The 18836-nt window shown below is 62.0% G+C and overlaps 3 protein-coding genes across 3 annotated transcripts; 1 reads left to right on the top strand and 2 right to left on the bottom strand.

Moving 5' to 3' along the window:
- Positions 1 to 84: 84 nt before the first annotated feature.
- Positions 85 to 1311, bottom strand: VDAG_08043 (uncharacterized protein; the record flags this gene model as incomplete). Its single annotated transcript, XM_009652809.1, has 4 exons — positions 85 to 238; positions 315 to 513; positions 616 to 971; positions 1046 to 1311. The coding sequence occupies 4 exons, from the start codon at positions 1309 to 1311 to the stop codon at positions 85 to 87; spliced, it is 975 nt and encodes a 324-aa protein (XP_009651104.1).
- Positions 1312 to 4238: 2927 nt separating this feature from the next.
- Positions 4239 to 6453, top strand: VDAG_08042 (siderophore iron transporter 1; the record flags this gene model as incomplete). The annotated part of the gene is made up of 2 exons (XM_009652808.1): positions 4239 to 4321; positions 4599 to 6453. The coding sequence occupies exon 2, from the start codon at positions 4606 to 4608 to the stop codon at positions 6451 to 6453; it is 1848 nt and encodes a 615-aa protein (XP_009651103.1). The 5' UTR covers positions 4239 to 4321; positions 4599 to 4605.
- A 372-nt stretch (positions 6454 to 6825) lies between these two features.
- VDAG_08041 (glycosyl transferase) lies at positions 6826 to 16473 on the bottom strand (the record flags this gene model as incomplete). Its single annotated transcript, XM_009652807.1, has 5 exons — positions 6826 to 6835; positions 7048 to 14249; positions 14303 to 14593; positions 15296 to 16133; positions 16244 to 16473. The coding sequence occupies 5 exons, from the start codon at positions 16471 to 16473 to the stop codon at positions 6826 to 6828; spliced, it is 8571 nt and encodes a 2856-aa protein (XP_009651102.1).
- Positions 16474 to 18836: the final 2363 nt, after the last annotated feature.

The raw sequence follows: 18836 nt of genomic DNA, 5'->3' as shown, positions 1-18836 counted from the left end.
TGCCGCACACGCACAACCCAGGCTTGCAAGGCACCTTACTTTGCTTGTCCCAGCGAACGGTGGCGCTGCGGGGCCCAACATGTCTTAGGAAACAGCATCCTCGATCCTGGTGAAGATCTTCAGGCTCCCCAGAGATGTGATACTAGAGATGTCATCGGCGACTGCCGGGAAGTCTGAGGCTACATATTGCCGCCACATCTCTCTCGTACGGGGAGTTTCCGTGTCAGCAGGGATTCTCCTGGCACCACACGCGTTAGTAGACACTTGGTCAAAAACACCCTTCACAGAGCAGTACTGTAGGATTATTCAGATACTCGGATGAATTCAAAATCTCGCCAGGGGGTGTAGTGATGATAGAAATGGGGCGTGGCATATCGGCAACGATCTGCTTCACCGGCACCGCGGTGTAGATGGAGATAACCACCGTTTCCTCGTCGATTTCGGCAAAGCCTCCAGCGCCAAATGCCCCGACGACTTCGAAGCCGACATCTTCCAGAATAGCTCTCGCCTCGGCTGTGTACTTCGGGTCCTGCGTAAGTAGTCTGACGGAGGATCCATCGGCAAGCCCTCGCAGGGTTTCGGCCATGGTGATAGGGGCCCAGTGCTGCATCATACCACCCTCCAAATGATCCCCTTCCGTGATTGGATTGTCAGATTGAGCGTTGCGGATTTTCCACCAGACAGGCGGGCGACGCACGAAATCTCCTAGGCCGAAGCAGACGATCTTGGTCACCTTTCGCTTCGCCAAGAGCTGCCGAGTGTGGGCTTTGAACGCGGCGCATGTCTTGCTGTCGACCCATGCGGTGCGTTTTCCCCGAAAAATACCCTCATAGTTCTCAATGTTCCCTTCATACTGCTGCATAGACTGATTCAACCAGTCCACGCGAAACGAACACAGGTGAGTTTCGGGGGGTCCATCCGGCTCCTTCCTCACAAACTTCCAGTAGTTTTGGAACTCTATGATTGGACTCCTGATGATGCTGATTAGCCGCGCAAGCATATATCCTCACTGGCTGTCCGTTCGGACATGCGGGGTGCAACTCACCAGATTGGCTTGAGGACGCCGTGAAGAGGATTTCTCATGCGAAGAACAGTTCCGTCGATGCGCGGAAGATTGAAGAACTCCCGAATGTAGGATTCGGAGACCTCCTTTTCAATGTTCACAAGATCCTCCTTACGATAGAACTTGATCCCCTTGTCATACAAGTTTGCGGCGCGCTGACTGCTTCGTATCCCTTGCGACGACGGGTGATCGAAGGAGGGCCAAGGTTCAGGCTCTCCCGGATTGAGCGTTGTGATTTCCAAAGCCATCGCGAATCCAGTGAGACTTGACATGCTCATGAACTCTTTGCTTGCGTGAACTCCGCGAAGGAGTCAAATGAGCCCAGGCATCGGAGGGGGACGGACGATGCTAGCAACGAACATTGTCTTACTGCCATTTAGGCAGCTGTGCAGCAACAGGCCTTCGACACCCAATCAATGCTGAGTAGCAGCCTTCTGTTGGTGATATCGACTGCATCAGAAATGAGCCAATCGGTTTTGTCCGATACTGGGCTCAAGCTAGTGAGAGAGCAGGCCAGGAAAGTCGTCTCGGAGCTGTGCTCCTACCGCACTGCAATTCATGAAAAATGTGATAAACACGAGTGTCTTGAGCTAGGTTTGCCCATATGAGTGACCTACCGTTTGCACATTTGGTCCATTACAAGAGTCCTGATTTCTGCCAGCCTATTTCGGCTTGTTCCGGCAGCAAGGTCAAGAGTCGGTCGCCACTTTGGCCAAACATTTGTGCGAAGCTCTTCGACATGTTGACGCAATCAACTGATTCTCGAGAGAGATCTCTTCTACCACATCAGGCTCAGGGTAGCCGGAGCTTTGACGATATCAGTGCACTTGCGATCTGAACATGACTGATGCGGCGGATTACGGTCTTTGATGCAAGTCTTCTCGACTCAGGCGCTCTTCGTCTGGAATCTGCTCCCAAGCAATGGTTCGAGACATGTGTATGATCACGGAGCGGCCTGATCCAGCTCATCCAATAGCGACTCGGGAGCTGATCAAGGAGCCGGGTCTACGCTACTAGCCCGGGTTGGCAACGTTGCATGCGACGAGCGCCGGACTTTACCGAGCCAACACCTGCCGCCGTCAAGGTCTTACGACAAAGAGACGGTTCGTGCTTGAAACTAGGCTCTGAGACGAAGGGAGAATACCTGGTAATAAAGCTGGGACGACCACAGGTTTTGCGATCAAGTTTTTCGACGGCGTCGGACGATTGACACCGGCGGACTGGATCAATATCATCTGTCAAAGAGAGAAAGAGATTTGGCCCTCGGGGTCGGGGAGATTCTCCGACGACGAAGCTTCGCCGAAGGCATGTCGAAGCGAGGACGGGGTGCAGGGGTCATCGGCGGAGATTGACGGAATGTGGGCAATCGAGACCAAGTCCCACATGGCGGTGATGAGACTGTCCAATGAAGAAAAGGAGGGCGATCTGTTTGCGAATAGGACCCTCTGTCGCGTGGTTCTGGGTCGGCCTCGTTCTGATGTCGTGATGGGAACGGATGGCTTCTAGGGGTCTTGCTTGCTGGTGGGGGTGACACGAGGGTCGGGCGAGATGTCACCAGCGCAGAAGGTGTGGAACAACAAGCTCGATTGGTGTCCCGGCTGCAGGTGTGACTGCGGGGGTGGTCATGTTGGCATGCAGATGCCCGTCAGATCCTGTGTTGAGCTAAACAGTGACGAGCGAAAACGCTGGCGGCGGATGAGCGAGACGCCAGCGGATGAGCGAGAGAAACCCAGAGCCAAGAGGCAGCCGATGGTAAAATTTGCGCGGGCGGGTCGCTAGTCGTCCACAGAGAAAAACGCTGAGGCCAAGGTGAAGGCCTGGAAGGATATGCCAAGGCCCGAACGAAGTCGTGGTTGATCTGATAAAAAAAATCTGCAGAAATCTCTTTGTCCCGCTAGTTCCACGCCTAGCTTCTCGAACTGCGCTCGAAGCTTACGTACCATCATGGCAATAAGGCTCCCTGCAGACGTACATGGTGTTTGCTAGTGCCTCGTACGTGGACGAACCGGAACGACTAAAGCTCGGGTCTAAGGATACGAAATTGTCGGATTCTGTCAAGACTGCACGATCAAGCGGACCGTTAAGGGAGTGGCCTCTGATGTCGAGAAGATGAATGACAGTTGTCGCTGTCAAGTATTTCCTGGGTTGCCATAGAGGCGTATCGGCAGAATCTTTGGTCTTTGATGGTCTGTAGAGACTCGAAGGCCTAGAAGCCTGAAAGCTCGCCCACCCGGTAGGACGTACGTAAGGTAGGTCCTACTGGTGCCTGCTGGGGGAAGGCGTCTCACTGAGGGAAGGCATCTCACTGAGGGCAGGTATCGCCAAAGGCTGCAGACCACTGCCGGCACATCCACTAGCAGGGCAGAGTGGCTGCCGTGGGTGGACGCGCCACTGACGGCAGGGGCTTTTGGGCGTTGGTGGGGAGCGGCCTAGCAGGCAAGCAGGCAAGAGCGAGGAGCGAGTCCCCAGTGGCGGGCACTGTCCGATCACGGCTGCTGGGGCTTGGTGGCCCCGCTCCATCTTATCAGATGGAGAGAGATCAAGCCACTGGCAGGGGGTGGCGTGGAGACACCGAGCTCATACCGAGCACCCATTGGTTTGGGAAAACTGTGACAGGATCGGGGCCGACGGAGGAAATCTGCAGAGCAGCACGGCGATGGCGATGCACCTGGGCAGGCATTCATTCATTCAGCGGGCTGGAAGCGATGAGATGGGTTGTGGTTGAAGGGAGAAGAGAGGTAGAGAAAGCACTGCAACACGAGTGACGAGATCTGAACGACGCCTTGCATCTTACCCTTCGCTGCAAGTAACGGTGCCTGACCAGAGGCATTCAAGGACAGGCATTCAAGACTGTCAAGACTCAAGAGCGCCCCACCAGATGGCGAAGCAGGGACACATCGGGGCCGTTAGCGCATCCTTGGCCGTCGCCTCGTCCGGGTCGTTCTGTCCCAAGAAACTTCTCCTCCATCTCCAGGAGGAAAGGATAACCGGTGGGGGGAGAGGAGGAGCTTCTGTGGCAAGCTTCTGCAGCGAAGCGGCAAGCAGCACCCAGCAACCTGGAAGGCCCCAAGACTCGTTCCTTCCTGGGTTCCACGTACATAAGTCGCATGCGAGCCCCGTCTGATGATCGTCCCTTCTCTCTTCCTTTCTTCTGGTGTGCCTCATCTGACAGAGCATCTGACCGAGCATCTGACATTGCTCGCTGTTTGCTGTGACTCGATCTCTCGATTCGCCTTCACCTGCAGTCGATCTTCCTCGGTATGTCGCCCATCTTCTCCTGGCGCCTCTGGTCCCTTCTCCTGGCGCCTCTGGTCCCTTCTCCTGGCGCCTCTGGTCCCTTCTCCTGGCGCCTCTGGCCGCCATGTCCCATCGCCATGTCCCATCCCCAACCAATGCCCTCTGCCCCGCCAAACTTTGCTGCTCACGCCCCTCACACCATGATGGACGACGGCAGCCTACCTTTGGCGTCATCCAAGGCTTCCCGCCCGAATTATTTCGTCCCCTCAGCTCTTCACACTTGCTAATCTCAACACAGCATCGCCATGACCGAAAAATCGAATCCTGCGGCGCCTGCGTCGCCCGCACGCTCCAACTCGAACTCGGGCTCCCACGAGGCCGACGAGAAGGGCAACATCCACGCCCAGCCGCCCTTTGACAAGAATGTCCTGGCCTCCGGCCCCGGTGGTGTCGTGCCCCCCAAGAGCCTCGATGAAAAGTCGTACGGTGTCGCCCGCATGGAGGCCATCTCCAGCGTCATGACCCGCACCGACCGTCTCTTCATCTTCTTCGGCGTCTTCCTCGTCGCCTACGCCTACGGCCTCGACGGCACCCTTCGGTACGCCTACCAGCCTTACGCGACCGCCTCTTTCCGCACGCACTCGCTGCTAGCCACTGTCAACGTCCTGCGCTCCGTCATCGCCGCTGCGGCCCAGCCCACGGCCGCCAAGATTGCCGACGTCTTCGGTCGTGTCGAGCTCGTCTGCCTGTCTGTCGTGTTCTACGTCGTCGGCACCATCGTCGAGACCGTGTCCAACGATGTCGAGACGTTCGCGGCCGGCGCCGTCATCTACCAGATTGGCTACACCATGATCATGCTGCTCGTCATGGTCATCATTGCCGACATCACCTCGACCCGCTCGCGTCTTCTCTTCAGCTACATCCCCGCGACCCCCTTCATCATCAACACGTGGGTCAGCGGCGACATTTCGGAGCCTGTCCTTCTCGGCAGCCTGAGCTGGCGCTGGGGCATCGGCATGTGGTGCATCATTTACCCCTTTTGCGCCGTGCCCCTCATCGTCTCGCTCGCCATTGTCGGTCGTCGCGCCCGCCGCATGGGCCTTCTCGACCAGTACGAGACGTCGTTCCAGATTCTCGGCTTCAAGGCCGGCATGGTCGACCTCTTCTGGCGCCTCGACGTCATCGGCATCATCCTCCTGATCGCCGTCTTCGCCCTGATCCTCGTGCCGCTGACCATTGCCGGCGGCTTCGAGTCGCAGTGGTCCCAGGCCAAGGTCATCGCGCCTCTCGTCATTGGCGTCCTCTGCATCCCCGTCTTTGTCGTGTGGCAGATGCGCACGCCGCACCCTCTGGTCCCCTTCCGCCTGATGCGCGACCGCGGCGTCTGGGGCGCCCTCGGAATCGCCCTGTTCCTCAACTTTGCCTGGTACATGCAGGGCAACTACCTGTATACCGTGCTGATTGTCGCCTTTGACATGTCCATCACGGCCGCGACGCGCATCACGTCGCTCTACTCGTTCGTCTCGGTCATCACCGGCTTCATCCTCGGCTTCATCGTCTTCAAGGTCCGCCGCCTCAAGGTCTTCATCGTCGCCGGCACCGTGCTCTTCCTCGTCGCCTTTGGCCTCCTCATCCACTTCCGCGGCTCGCCCTCGGACGCGCAGGCGTCGGGCGTCATTGGCGCCCAGGTCCTCCTCGGCATCGCCGGCGGCATGTTCCCCTATCCGGCACAGGCCTCGCTGCAGACGGCTCTGGACCACGAGAACCTTGCCGTCATGACGGGTCTCTACCTCGCAACCTATAACATTGGTTCCGCTTTTGGCAACACCGTGTCCGGCTCCTTCTGGACCCAGCTGCTTCCCTCTGAGCTGAACAAGAGGTTGGCCCAGTTTGGCAACGAGACGCTCGCCCAGACCATCTACGCCGACCCCTTCACCGTGCTGGCCGAGTACCCCGTCGGCACCCCCGTGCGCACCGAGATTATCGCCTCGTACCAGCACATCCAGCGCCTCCTCTGCATCACGGGCATCTGCCTCTGCGTGCCGCTGATCGCCTTTGCGGCGTGCCTGCGCAACCCCCACCTCACCGACGAGCAGACGCTGGCCGAGGACAAGACTGTTGTGCGCCGGGACGAGGATGCCGTTATTCGTTGAGCGGCGGTGACGTTGGCTCTTGGTAGCATGATTAAAAGTAGACCTTAATGCGTAATGATTGATAGAGCCTGTGCGGTATTGCGTGGTGTGAGGTCATGAAGACGTGGTCTTACTGTGTTGCAGATTGGCGTGTTGCTTCGCCTGTTCGGTGTGTAGCCGGACAAGCTCGGGATATCGTGTTGACGAGCAATGATATCATCACTGAATACAGCGGCTCACTAGAGGTGAGTTGTCTTTTCTCTCAATCAACACCTTCGAATAGCAGGCCATGTTGACGGGGCATAGCAACAAGTCATAGCAAAACAAATGTCCAGGTCAGACGCAGGCACGCAGGAATCAGATGCAGATGTAAGTGTTATTAAATACTACTCATTATGCCGGGCTAACGCTTGTGCGTACCAATCTTGGGTATTCTCGTCTCCTCCTGTATGTTTGGACGCCAAAAAGCAAAATCGCAACATGTATATAATGCAGACAGAAAACAAAGACGCTGCGCGGACAGCGGGTATGGAAGAAGCTGATGCATCGCTCTTGCACAGAAACAGGAAGAAACAAGAAAGCTATGGACACGATGGACAAAGAAAAGAAGAGCACTAGACGTCAAAGTCGCCGCGGCTCGTGCGGCGCGGCGTCAGCATGATGGTTGGCGGCCTCTCGGAGACGGCATCGTCGAGGACGGCGGCGACCTCGTCGTTCTCGGCGTAGCGCAGCGGCTCCATGCAGCCAAAGGTGTAGGGCAGGGCGCGCAGGGCCGGGTCGGCGCGCTGCTGGGCGAGGTGCCACTGGATCCAGTACATCTGCTCGTGCTCGCGCAGGTAGCGGCTGCCGTGGAAGCTGTGGAGGACGACCTGGCGCGAGAGGAGGCCGAGCTTGCGGCGGTCTTCGGCGCGGGCGTAGAAGCGGCGCGTCAGCCAGGCGACGTCGTCGGCGGCGATCTCGTCGGGGAGCACGGGCGACCGCTCGGCCGGCGGCAGGGCGGCCTGGTCGGTGAAGCGGGCCCAGGGGCCGACCATGGCGAGCATGCTGATTTGGGCGCGGGCGAGGGCGAGGGGGTCGTTGGGCGGCACGACCTCGCCGTAGCGCTGGTCGGTCTTGTCGGGGTCGGTCAGCACGAGGGCCGTGGCGCCGACCTCGGTGGCGACGATGGGCACGCCGGCGAGGGCGGCCTCGCCGATGGCCAGCGGCAGGCCCTCGGAGATGGAGCTGTTCATGAAGAGCCAGGCGTCCTTGAGGACCTCCTTGGAGTTGCCGAAGCCGGCGAGCACGACGTGGTTGGCCAGCTTGGCGTCGACGATGAGCTTCTCCATCTCGAGGGCGTAGGACGGCTGGCGGTCCTTGGCGCCGTAGACGACGAGCTTGTAGTCGGTGAAGCCGAAGCGGTTGATGATGATGTCGGCGGCCTGGATGGCGGCCTTGACGCCCTTGATCATCTGGACGTTGGACAGCATGACGACGGTGGGGGTGTCGGTGCGGATCTTGTCGACGGGGTTGTAGGCGTCCATGTTGGAGATGCCGTTGACGATGGGGTCGATCTTGCGGCGGAAGCCGTTGCGGCTGCAGAGGCGGGCGCCGTCGGTGCCAATCTCGGCCTCCCACATGGGGTTGAAGAGGGAGGCGCACGGCATGACGACGTCGGTGTGGAAGTAGGCGAGGCGCGTGGCCAGGCCGATGCCGGCCAGCAGCATGGACTGGACGGACACGGGCAGCTCGGACTGGGCGGGCGAGATGTTGAGGCAGCACTCGCGCCAGAGGATGGCGTGGTCCCAGATGCCAAAGGTCACGCCGCGGCGGTACTTGAGGACCATGCCGAAGAGCGAGCTGATGCCGTGGTGGGTGCTCTGGAAGACGCGCGGGCAGCTCTGCGGCACGCCGACGGCGAAGATGAAGAAGTAGGCGAGGTAGATGTTGAGCGACTGGCGGAAATCGAACATGCTGGGGCGCGCAATGTCGAAGCACTCGGACGGCGCCGCGACGTTGGCGTCGTCGTCGTACGGCATCAGCCAGGCGGCGATCCAGGCCTGCTCGACCTCGGGCGCCTTCCACGTCTTGGTGTAGTCCTTGTGCTCGTAGTACTTGGCCATGGAGAGCATGGCGTTGCTGAGGCGGACGAGGTGCGACCGCGAGAGGCGCTTGGTGCGCGCGCCCTTGACGAAGGTCGTGAGCAGCGGGATGAACGTCTCGACAATGTCACGCTGCACCTCGGTGTCGTCGACCTTTTCGTCCACCTCGGACTCGAGCAGGTCGTCGATGATGCCGTGGTTGGCCGTGCCGCCGTCGAGGCCCCAGAGCGGCAGCAGCTTGAGCGACTGGACGTTCTTCTCGATCTGGAAGCGCGGCACGCCGTAGTCGTTGGCGCACTCGGCGAGCACGTGGTTGCGGATGGTGCTGTGGCCGTTGACGAGGTCGCGGCGGCAGTTGGACACGCCGCCGGGCGCCATGGGCCAGCAGCCAATGTCGTTGAAGATGACGGAGATGCGGTCCTTGGTGTCGCTGTAGCAGTCCTGCGGGCGCGTCGTCACGGGGTTGGCGTCCTTGCCGAGGCCCATGACGTAGAGGTCGGCCGTCTTGATGGACAGCAGCGTCACCTCGGACACGTCCGTCTCAATGTCGATGGCCGAGACGATCTGGTCGACGTTGGCGTCGAGGACGCGGAGCGCATCCTCGAGACGGCCGCTGTCGCGCGCGCGCCAGTACTCCTTGAGCAGCGGCTCCTCGCGCAGCACGAGCTCGTCGACCCAGCAGGCCGTGACGGCGTCGAGGTCGTTGGTCTTGAGCCACTTGCCCCAGAGCTCGGTGCGGATGCGCCAGGTCGGCACGGGCTTGTAGACGCGGACGTTCCACTGGCCGAGCCAGCTGCGGGGGTTGAGACGCGACAGCAGGCTGGGCATCTTGTTCCGGGCGCAGCGGAGCATCTGGCGGATCTGCAGCGGGCTGTGGTAGACGAGCAGGTCGTCGGCGTCAAAGGCGTGGTCCCGGGGCAGCGCCAGCAGCACGGCCTCGCTGGCGAAGAGGGCCGGCGTGTGCGTCAGGGCGGTGCGGCGGCCGTCGTCCTCCTCGAGAAAGGTGGTGATGACGGGGTCGCGGCGGTGCGAGTAGTCGTACTCGGTCGTGTAGGTGCGGCCGGCAATCTTCTTGACGATGAGGCCGATGAACTTGGACGGCACCCAGGTCATGTCGTTGCGGTCGACGGGCGTGCCCCAGTAGATGGACAGCGAGTCGCCGGTGCCGGCGAGGCGGAAGCGCGCGTGGAGCATGGCGGCGCTGCCCTTGGGGCTCGACTTGTAAAAGTACTGAAAGGCAAAGTCGACGCCGTCGACGGTGACGGTGCCGCGCACGATGCGGCCGTACTTGTCGTAGTAGCCGACGCTGCGGTAGTCCTTGTGGACGTGCTCCTTGGTCTCGGGCCGGCGCGAGCTGCTCGCCGGGTCGTAGTGGTACGTCGCCGTGCCGGCGCCCGTGTCGTGGCGGCTGACGAGGCGGAACTTGGCGTCGTACTTGGTCGTGAACAGCGGCGCGCCCTTGTCGGGCACCTCGGTGAGCTGGCCGTTGTAGACGGCGAGCGACATGCCGTCGTCGTCGTCATGCTCGTCGCCGGCCGAGGCGAAGCCCGTCTGGAAGGCGCGCGTGAGCTCGACGACGACGGTGTTGTTGACAATCTTGCGGCGGGCGCCCTTCTTGGCGAGCCTCGTCAGCTTGACGAGCGTGGGGCGGTGGTAGACGATGAGCCAGTAGACCCAGAGGTTCTTGAGCAGCCAGCAGGCCTTGAGGACGAGCAGGATGACGCGCAGCAGGGGGCCGCGGAAGCGCACGTTCTGCAGGCAGTAGAAGAGCTCGCGCTCCATGTTGGAGCCGGCGCCCGAGATGATGGCGATCCACTTGACGACGAGCGCCGGCACGCGCACGAAGCCGCGCCAGATGGCCTGGAACAGGCCGCGATGGTTCTTGCCACGGCGGATGACGACGGGGTACAGCTCGGCCGGCGAGTCCTGGGCCGCGAGGACGAGATCCTGCGACGGCAGCAGCATCATCTGCTGCAGACGGTCGCGGCACGCGGCCTGGACCTGGAGCGTCAGCGCGACGTGGAAGTCGGCCGTCTGGAGATGGACGTTGTGGGCCGCCGCCCAGTCGACGAGCTCGGAGGACATGACGGTCGGCTCGCCGTCGATGCGGTCGAGGATGGCCTCGCGCACAGAGGGCGGCATCGTCTCCCACTGCGCGTCGACGTCGACGTCGAGGCAGAGGTGCTCCATGAGGTTCATCTTGGTCTTGCGCGCGAGCAGCAGGAGGCTCGACGCGTGCTCGGGCCACAGCTCCGACTCGAGCCTCTTGGACAGCGCCGTGGTGCCGTGGAGCATGTGCTCGGCCTGGACGGCCTGGGCCGCGGGCAGACGGAGCTCCGTGGCGGCGACGTGGTAGAGGAGGGCCTCGCAGACGACGTTGGCCAGCAGGGGCTGCCACGCGGGCAGGCGGCGCTCCGTCTCGCCGGTGAAGCAGACGGCGACGTGGAGGACGCCGCGGTCGGTGTAGCTCAGCGAGTGGCAGTCGTCGAGGCCGGCATCGCTAAAGTGCTGTCGGCTGAGGACGGCGGCCGTCAGGCGGCCGGACGTCCACATGTCGAGGGCCGTCTCGAGCAGGTTGGCCGACCACGGCGCCGCCTCGCGCGCCGTCTCGTTGGGCTCGGCGACCGTCCGCTGCAGCACCTCGTGCATCTTGTTGGCGAGGCCGGTGCCGTCCTCAAAGTTGACGGTCGCCTCGGTGAAGCTCGCCGGGAGGTCGCCCACGAACAGCGTCGGCGTGGCCTGGTCGTCGAGGCTCGCCATCATGGTGCGCTGCAGGGTCACGGACGGCTCGTCGTAGGCGTCGGCGCCGCGCGACGCCGCCAGCACGGGCGCCGCCGTCCAGTCCTTCCAGGTGAAGAGCGACGTGCCGGCGGCGGCGAGGGCGCCGGCCAGGTTCTGGCAGATGACGTCGGTGTAGAGGAAGCCGGCCGTCTGGGGCAGGGCGTGGAGCAGGCAGCCGAGGACGAAGCCGACGAGGGCCGAGCAGATGATGATGGTGACGTGGACGCGGACATTGGTGGTGAAGCACCGGTTGAACTGGAAGATGAGGGCGCAGGTGTAGCCAAAGATGTAGCAGTAGTAGAGGATGGTCGTCTCCTTGCTGTCGACGAGCAGCCACAGGCACAGGGTGGCGAGGCCAAAGACGACGAGCAGCTTGCCCATAATGTCGACCCAGGCCCTGCCGAGGGCGGCCTTGCGCTGCGTCTCGGCCTCGTCGGCGACGCGCTTGGCGTGCTCGAGGTCGCGCAGCTTCTCCTCGGACAGCTTGTCGCGGACGCCCCAGTACTTGTAGAGGGCCGTGTCGAGGGTCATGGCGCCGAGGCAGAAGTAGATGATGGTGAAGCAGAAGCCGTAGCGGGCGCGGTCGTCGGTGTAGATGCTCGGGTAGGGACGCCGGGCGCTCATGACCATCATGATCCAGCGGTCGAGCAGCGCGACGAGGAAGAGGCCGAGGTTCTGGCCGAGGTCGTAGCGCGCCATGCGGAAGAGGATCATGACGTTGTGGTCCTTGAGGCCGCGCGACAGCTGGCGCTGCTGGTGGATGGCGTCGCCGAGCTTGGTGAACCAGGCCGTCGTGAAGAGAGGGGGGATGTCGCCGCCCTGGCCGGCCTTTTTGAAGAGCCAGTCGACGTAGGGCAGGCCCTTGGCGACCTGGACGACGAGGGGGTCGCTCGCGTCGTCGCCCGTCTTGGCCGCCTTGCCGTGGCGCGTGAAGGCGAGGACGGCGGCCGTGAAGGCCGCCTGGGCATCCTCGGCGGCCTTTGACTTTTTGGGCGCGCCCTTCTCGTCGTCCGAGTCGTCGTCGGGGTCCATCTTGGCGGTGTACCACTTTTCAATCTCGGGCGCCGACAGGACGGGCACGTGCTGCATCCAGGTCGACCACTCGTAGCAGATGCGCCGGTAGCGGTACAGCGACACGAGGAGGAAGCCGTACATGACGGGCAGGTAGATCTCGAGGTCGTGGCCGTTGACAAAGGTCGACAGGATGGGCGAGATGAAGAGGACGGGCAGCGTCTGCAGGAACGTGTTGCGGCCCGACGACAGCGGGCTGCCGTTCTGGTGCATGGTGCTCATGACGCCGAGCAGGTTGAGGTAGGTCGACACGCTGAGGAGGTAGGCGGCGAAGACGAAGCCGGCGCCCACCGACTGGCGCAGGCCAAAGCCGACGATGCCGCAGAGGGAGACGAGCAGCGCCAGCACGAAGCCGCCCGACAGCCGCTGCACGTGGAAGTAGATCATGTTGTCGTAGGCGTAGTGCGGCAGGTAATAGTTGCCCGTGCTGCCGACCCAGCCCGTGACGCCGGCCGTCAGCAGAAGCGACGTGAGCAGCGCGTAGCCGGCGGCCTCGACGTGGTCGGGCCGCATAAAGGCCGTCATGAAGAGACCGCGGCCCACGAGCGTCAGCAGCAGCACGTCGATGATGGCCGGCAGACAGAAGATGGACATGGCGCTGGCGGCCGCGATGCGCTTCTTCCACACCTGCACCCACTCGTGGGGGGTCAGGCGAGCCTGCGCCTCCTCGGCGGCCTCGATGGTGGCGGCCGTCGCCTCGGCCTCGGGCAGCGGCACGGCGTCGGTGCTCGAGTACATGGTCATGATCTCGTTGTTCTTGCGATCCGCAGCCGTGGGCGGCCGCCCGGCGAGGAACCGGTTGTAGCGGTCGTAAATGACGACGCCGATGTCCCGCGGAGGCAGGCCAAAGTAGTTCTCGCACTGGGAGCCGAGGATCCAGAGCTCCGAGAAGACGGCCGCCTGGTCAGGCTGCGACAGGAAGAGAGGGCAGCGATCGGTGGCCTCGAGGTACACATCCTCGAAAGCAGAGCGGCGGAGAACGCTGAAGAAGATGAGGGCGAACAGGTCAGCATTGACGTCGACCGCCTTGCCCTGCTCGGCCGTGGGCTCATAGCAGTCGAGGAGAGCCTTGATGACGACGTTCATGAGCTCGCGACGGCCATAGAAGAGCGACTTTTCGACAGCCTCATCGACCATGTCATACAGGCGCTCGAGGTCGTCAAGGGCAGGCAGCTCGGTGGCACCCTGGCGAGTGTGGTGCTCGAGACGCAGCCGGAGGAGGTCGCGCATGGACATGGTGCGGTCGAGGACCTTGCGCGCGCACGTGCTGGTCCAGAACGTCTTGGTTGTGTCGGCGATGAGACTCGACCGGCAGTACCGCTGGATGCCCTCTTCCAGGGCATGAGGCTCCTCATCCCTCGTCGCAGCAGAGCGCGACGCCCGCAGCCGCTGGCGCAGCACGAGGAGCTCGGCGACCGTGGCCCGGTCGACGGCGGTGCGCAGACTCGTCGGCAGACCGCAGCCGCTCGCGTCCTCGAGGCCGACGACCTGCTCGAGCAGAAGCTCCTGCTCGAAGCGCTCGACGCGCGGGCGTCCGCAGTGGGCGAGCCAGGTGTGCAGCACGACCGAGGCGTCCTGGGGCGCCTTTTGCGAGAGGAAAATGTCGACCGAGTCCTCGGCGTCGCCGGCGCCGCGACGCTTGGCGACGCCCCAGAAGAGGGCCTCGCCCTCGGCGCAGCGGAACCCCGTGGCGAGGCCCTTGAAGACGCGAATGTCGCGCGACACGAGGCCCTTGACGAGGTCGTGCACGCGCAGGTCGCACGACGGGTGCGCGGCGAGGGCCTTGAGCGAGGCCAGCAGCGCCTGCTCCTCGACGCCCTCAATCGTGTGCAGCATGCGCAGCTTGGCGAGGTGCACCTGGGTCTCGACGACGGCATCGTGGTGCTCGATGCGCGGCTCGGGACCCGAGGGGGGAAGGCGCCGCGGCTCGACAGCACGGTGCCGTCGCGGTCCGTGTCCCAGAACAGGGCGGCGGCGGCGGCCATGGCCTCGTCGCCGTCGACGAGGGCGTCGAGGTAGCGCGGCGGCGCGCGGAGGGCGGCCACCTCGTCCTGGATCCGGCTCAGCTCCTGCGGCAGCGCCTTGGCCTGCAGCAGCTCCGCCGTGCCGGGCATGACGGTGCTCAGGTCGTCCAGGGGGAGGGTGGCCACGTCGGAAGCTTCTGCCTCCTTTCCGTGACCCCTGGGCACCGAAACCCTGCGGGCCTCGGCGGTCCAGACAGATTGGAGCTGCAGGGAGAAGTCAGTCGGTGCTCAGGCTTTCGTGATAGTGGGTATAGGCTGATGCGACGAGAAAGCATGAGAAGCACGACAGGGGTGACGGCACGTGGTGACGGTAACAGTGGCAGATGGCCACGTAGGAAGGCCCCGAAAGGCCAGAGGCCAGAGGCCAGAGGCCAGAGGCCAGAAAGCCAGAAAGCCAGAAAGCCAGAAAGCCAGAAAGCCAGAAAGCCAGAAAGCCAGAAAGCCAGAAAGCCAGAAAGCCAGAAAGCCAGAAAGCCAGAAAGCCAGAAAGCCAGAAAGCCAGAAAGCCAGAAAGCCAGAAAGCCAGAAAGCCAGAAAGCCAGAAAGCCAGAAAGCCAGAAAGCCAGAAAGCCAGAAAGCCAGAAAGCCAGAAAGCCAGAAAGCCAGAAAGCCAGAAAGCCAGAAAGCCAGAAAGCCAGAAAGCCAGAAAGCCAGAAAGCCAGAAAGCCAGAAAGCCAGAAAGCCAGAAAGCCCCCGGGCTAGAGACAGAAATAGAGGAGTGCGGGGAGGGGACGAAAGAATGCAACGTCGGGTGCATATGCATATGCAGCAGGGGAACATGGAACTCGGGATTCAGGGAACGGTGGGCAGAGCCAAAATCGAACCCTCACAACAGGCCAAGCAACGGGCCAAAGCAACAGGAGCAACAGGAGCCACAGGAGAAACAGGGTGAAGCACAGAACGTACCTGGATGATCTCGGCGCGGCGAAGATACTCGAACCCCCCAATGGTGCGAGACGCGCTGGCGACGACGGGGCTGGCGCCCATGGCCACATCCGAGGGGCCATGCTCAATGACGGCGCCAAAGTGCTCGGCAATCTTGACGGCGCGCTTGACGACCGAGGGATGCGGCCGCACGTCCCACTGGTCGAGAAAGGCGACGAAGAACTCGGGGCGGTCCTCGCGCTCGGCGGTGCAGCGGGTCATGGTGTCGCGCAGGCGGCGGGCGATGAAGTAGTCGCGGCGCGTGCCGTCGCGCAGGATGCAGGCGTTCTCCATGATGAGGCCCGAGGCGTGGAAGAAGCTCAGCGCGTCGAGGCCGGCAAAGTCGTGGTGGCAGAGCAGCAGCGCCGGCAGCTTGCGCGCGTGCAGGGCCTCGAGCAGCCGCTCGACCTTGGCCGCCTCGGTGTGGGACGAGCAGCGGACGGCGAAGCCCGCGAGCGTCTGCTCCATGTAGGCCTCGTGCAGCCGCGCCGCCGTCGCTTCGAGCTGCGGCGACGTGAGGTCCTCGTCGCTGAAGCTGTCGACGTCGACGCGCGCGAGGCTCATCTTGGCCGGCACGCTGCGGCTCGAGCGCAGCGACGACGCCGAGCTCGCGAGGCCGCCGCCGTGGGCGTGGGAGGGCGGCGGCGCGGCTTGGCTGCGCAGCGGCACGACGACGAGGTCGTACGGCTGCGTGTCCCCGGAGATGGGGAGGTCAGTAAAGTCATCCAAGACACGGAACGTCTTGGTGGCCCGGAACGACGGCGCCGGGCCTTGGTGTTCGGATACTGGCCTGCTGACATCGCGGGAGTATCTTGCGTGTCTGGTCGTGTCAGTCAGTAACCAGAACCTAGAAGATGTGCATCACAAGATGTGCATCACAAGATGGCCCATGGGAGAGGACCCATCTCTGGCCCATGGGAGAGGACCTACTTGGATCGAGCAGCGGCATCGTGCTTGGGCCGCGCTACTCGGTAGAGGAGGAAGAGGAGGATGGGGATGACAATGGCCGTCACACCGACCGTCACGTCGAGGACCTGATGCCACTGCGCGAACCGCCTGTCTGCCGGCAAGATGCTGTTGCAGAGCACCTCGAAGCGCGAGCTGCGCTCGCAGCCTTCAATGGCAGGGTCGTTGAACCCGGGCTGGAAAAATGACGCCATGACGACTCTTTGTGAAGGAGGGGGCTACCTCTCGAGAGGGCCCTCTTGTGAAGGGCTTGTGAAGGGCTTGTGAATGGGGCGAGAACCAGACAACACACCGATGCGGCGATGACGTGACCTGGCAAAATCGCCGACGAGGCGAGAGAGGGTATCAAACCGAAACGAGCGTCGGTAGAACTGGTGATGGTGTCGGGGAGGTCGGGGAGAAGGAGGGGGGGGCGTAAGGATGATGAGATGGAAGAAAATCCAGACTATCCAAAACAAAAACGTGTCAGGTCTGCCCTCCCAGAAACAAAGAACAATAATAGCAAAGGTAAGAGGAAAAAAAAGATGGGGAGGCGGATCGTGAAAGGGGGTTTGAGGTGATGTAGGAAGAAGGCCGACCCCCCTATGAGTGACACGAGAGGTGGGATGAGGAGGGTCTGGTGAGTGACACCAGCAGGTAGGATGAGGAGGGGGACGTGGCAGAGAGCGAGCAGGGGTGTGTGTGTGTTCGAGCAACCTCAGCAACCGAGCGTCAAAGAGGCAAAGCGAGACTATCGACAAGTCGGGTCCACGGATTTCTCGCTTCGCCTCAAGCCTCCTCGTGGGCGCCGGGGCCTGGAGCTGGGCTGCACGGGCAAGACACGCTGAGGGAAATCGCTGTGCAGCGAACGGTCTCGTCCAGTGTCTAGTCAGGCCGTCGGGTCAGTCGGTGCGTGGGGTTTCGAAGAAAAGCGCGGAGCCTCGCTTTTTCCTCGTTGCTTTCCTCGCTCGTCTTAGACAGAAAAACGCACCTCGGCCTGATACAACTGGGGAGGCGAGCTCACTTCTCTCGACCGGGCCGCCGACGGAAGTACCGCTGCGTGGTCCTGCAACAGTGGCTGCTTTCTGGCAGCGGCTGTCTTGGCAGAGTGAATGAGGAAAGCTCGTGGCAAGCTGATGGTGAATAGTTCTGATGTCGTCGTCGATAGACAGCCGTCCCGTGCGGTCGAGACCCTGAGGAGATGATGAGGTGATGTGGTGTGCTTTCGGCGTCGGGGGCTCAGCTTCTGCAACTCCTTTCTAAATCTGCCTTTTCTTTCGGCAACGACAAGACTGCAGACAGCTGCACGAACGGCATGCACGGAAGGGGGAGGCACGACAGATGGGCTCGGTGAGGTGAGGCGTGGCGAGGCAAGATGCAAGGCCAGCAAAGCCGGTGAGATGGTTGGGCTGGGGTCTGGAATGTGGGAAGGGCAAAGGGTCTGGGTTGTCAGGGGTGGATAGAAGCGAAAGCGAGAGTGAGAGAGAGGGTGAGGATGCTACCATGACCATGACTAGGGTCGTGGAAGTGTAAAGTATCTTCCCATGTGGGACTTCATCTGGATGCATCGGGGAGGATAGTTTCTCGCTAAAGTACGTCGCCCCCTTCGTCTCTGTCGCCATGGGCGTGGCCGTGGACATGGGCATGGCTGAGGCTGGTGGCTATTGTCCATTGTCCATTGTCTATTGGCGCTGTGTACATGGTATTGTGCAGTGCCAAGAAGAGACCAACGCATCGATGATGGGATTTCGAGGAGCATGGTGAGCATGGCAGAAGCTGCAATGGGCACTGAATACGATGATCGATCCGGGTGTTTGACCCCCCGGCTCATAGGCGCCCCGCACACGGCATCACCAGTCCAGGCAGAGAGCCTCATGCCCAAAGCAGAAGCTGCCCAAAGCAGAGCCTCCACAGAGGCCTGCCCAAAGCATCAAGGTCCAACTGTAAGAAGCAAGACGATGGGGGGCAGGCAGAGGGCGCCAAGAGGATCGGACGTCTGGAGGCGGTCGAAGCAGCGCACCGGCTCAACCGGCGCCTGTGGTCCGACCGGCGGATCAAGGTCTGCTCCAGTTGGGGCGTCAGGTGGGGGCGGTGATTGGTGGCATCGGGGGGGTCCAAGTCCGCTTCTGGCAAAAACGACTCAGACAACGAGCAAACAAAGCAGCGCGCGCCCCAGCACAGCAAGCAGAATAAAGAGATGAACACGACCGGCGCTCAGCTCAAGTAGGTCTGCCGGAACCTGACTAGAAAACCCCATCGTTGGCGCCGCCTGGGTGATTCGGATGGCGAGCTAGGAATACCCCCTTCGGCACACCCCCCGCACGCCCTCTCTGACCCCTCCGACGCCGGCCACGAGAGGGGTGTGTAATAAGCCCCAAGGATGCGAAAGCCCGCAGGGTGCGAAAGCCCGCAGGGTGCCAATCGGGGTGGACCCCCCATTCCTCACCCCCTCATAACCCCCTCATCGCACCAAAGTATATGCACAACGGGAGACAAAGTATATGCACAACGGGAGAGGCAATCGGCAAAATGCTGTACATCAGATTTCTTTCATCGTGCACCCGTCATTCCACACCCA

Source organism: Verticillium dahliae, genomic scaffold (assembly GCF_000150675.1).
Source record: "Verticillium dahliae VdLs.17 supercont1.18 genomic scaffold, whole genome shotgun sequence".
NCBI classification, from domain to species: domain Eukaryota; kingdom Fungi; phylum Ascomycota; class Sordariomycetes; order Glomerellales; family Plectosphaerellaceae; genus Verticillium; species Verticillium dahliae.
The sequence above is the reverse complement of the archived record's forward strand: the minus strand, read 5'-3'. Positions and strand labels throughout refer to the sequence as shown.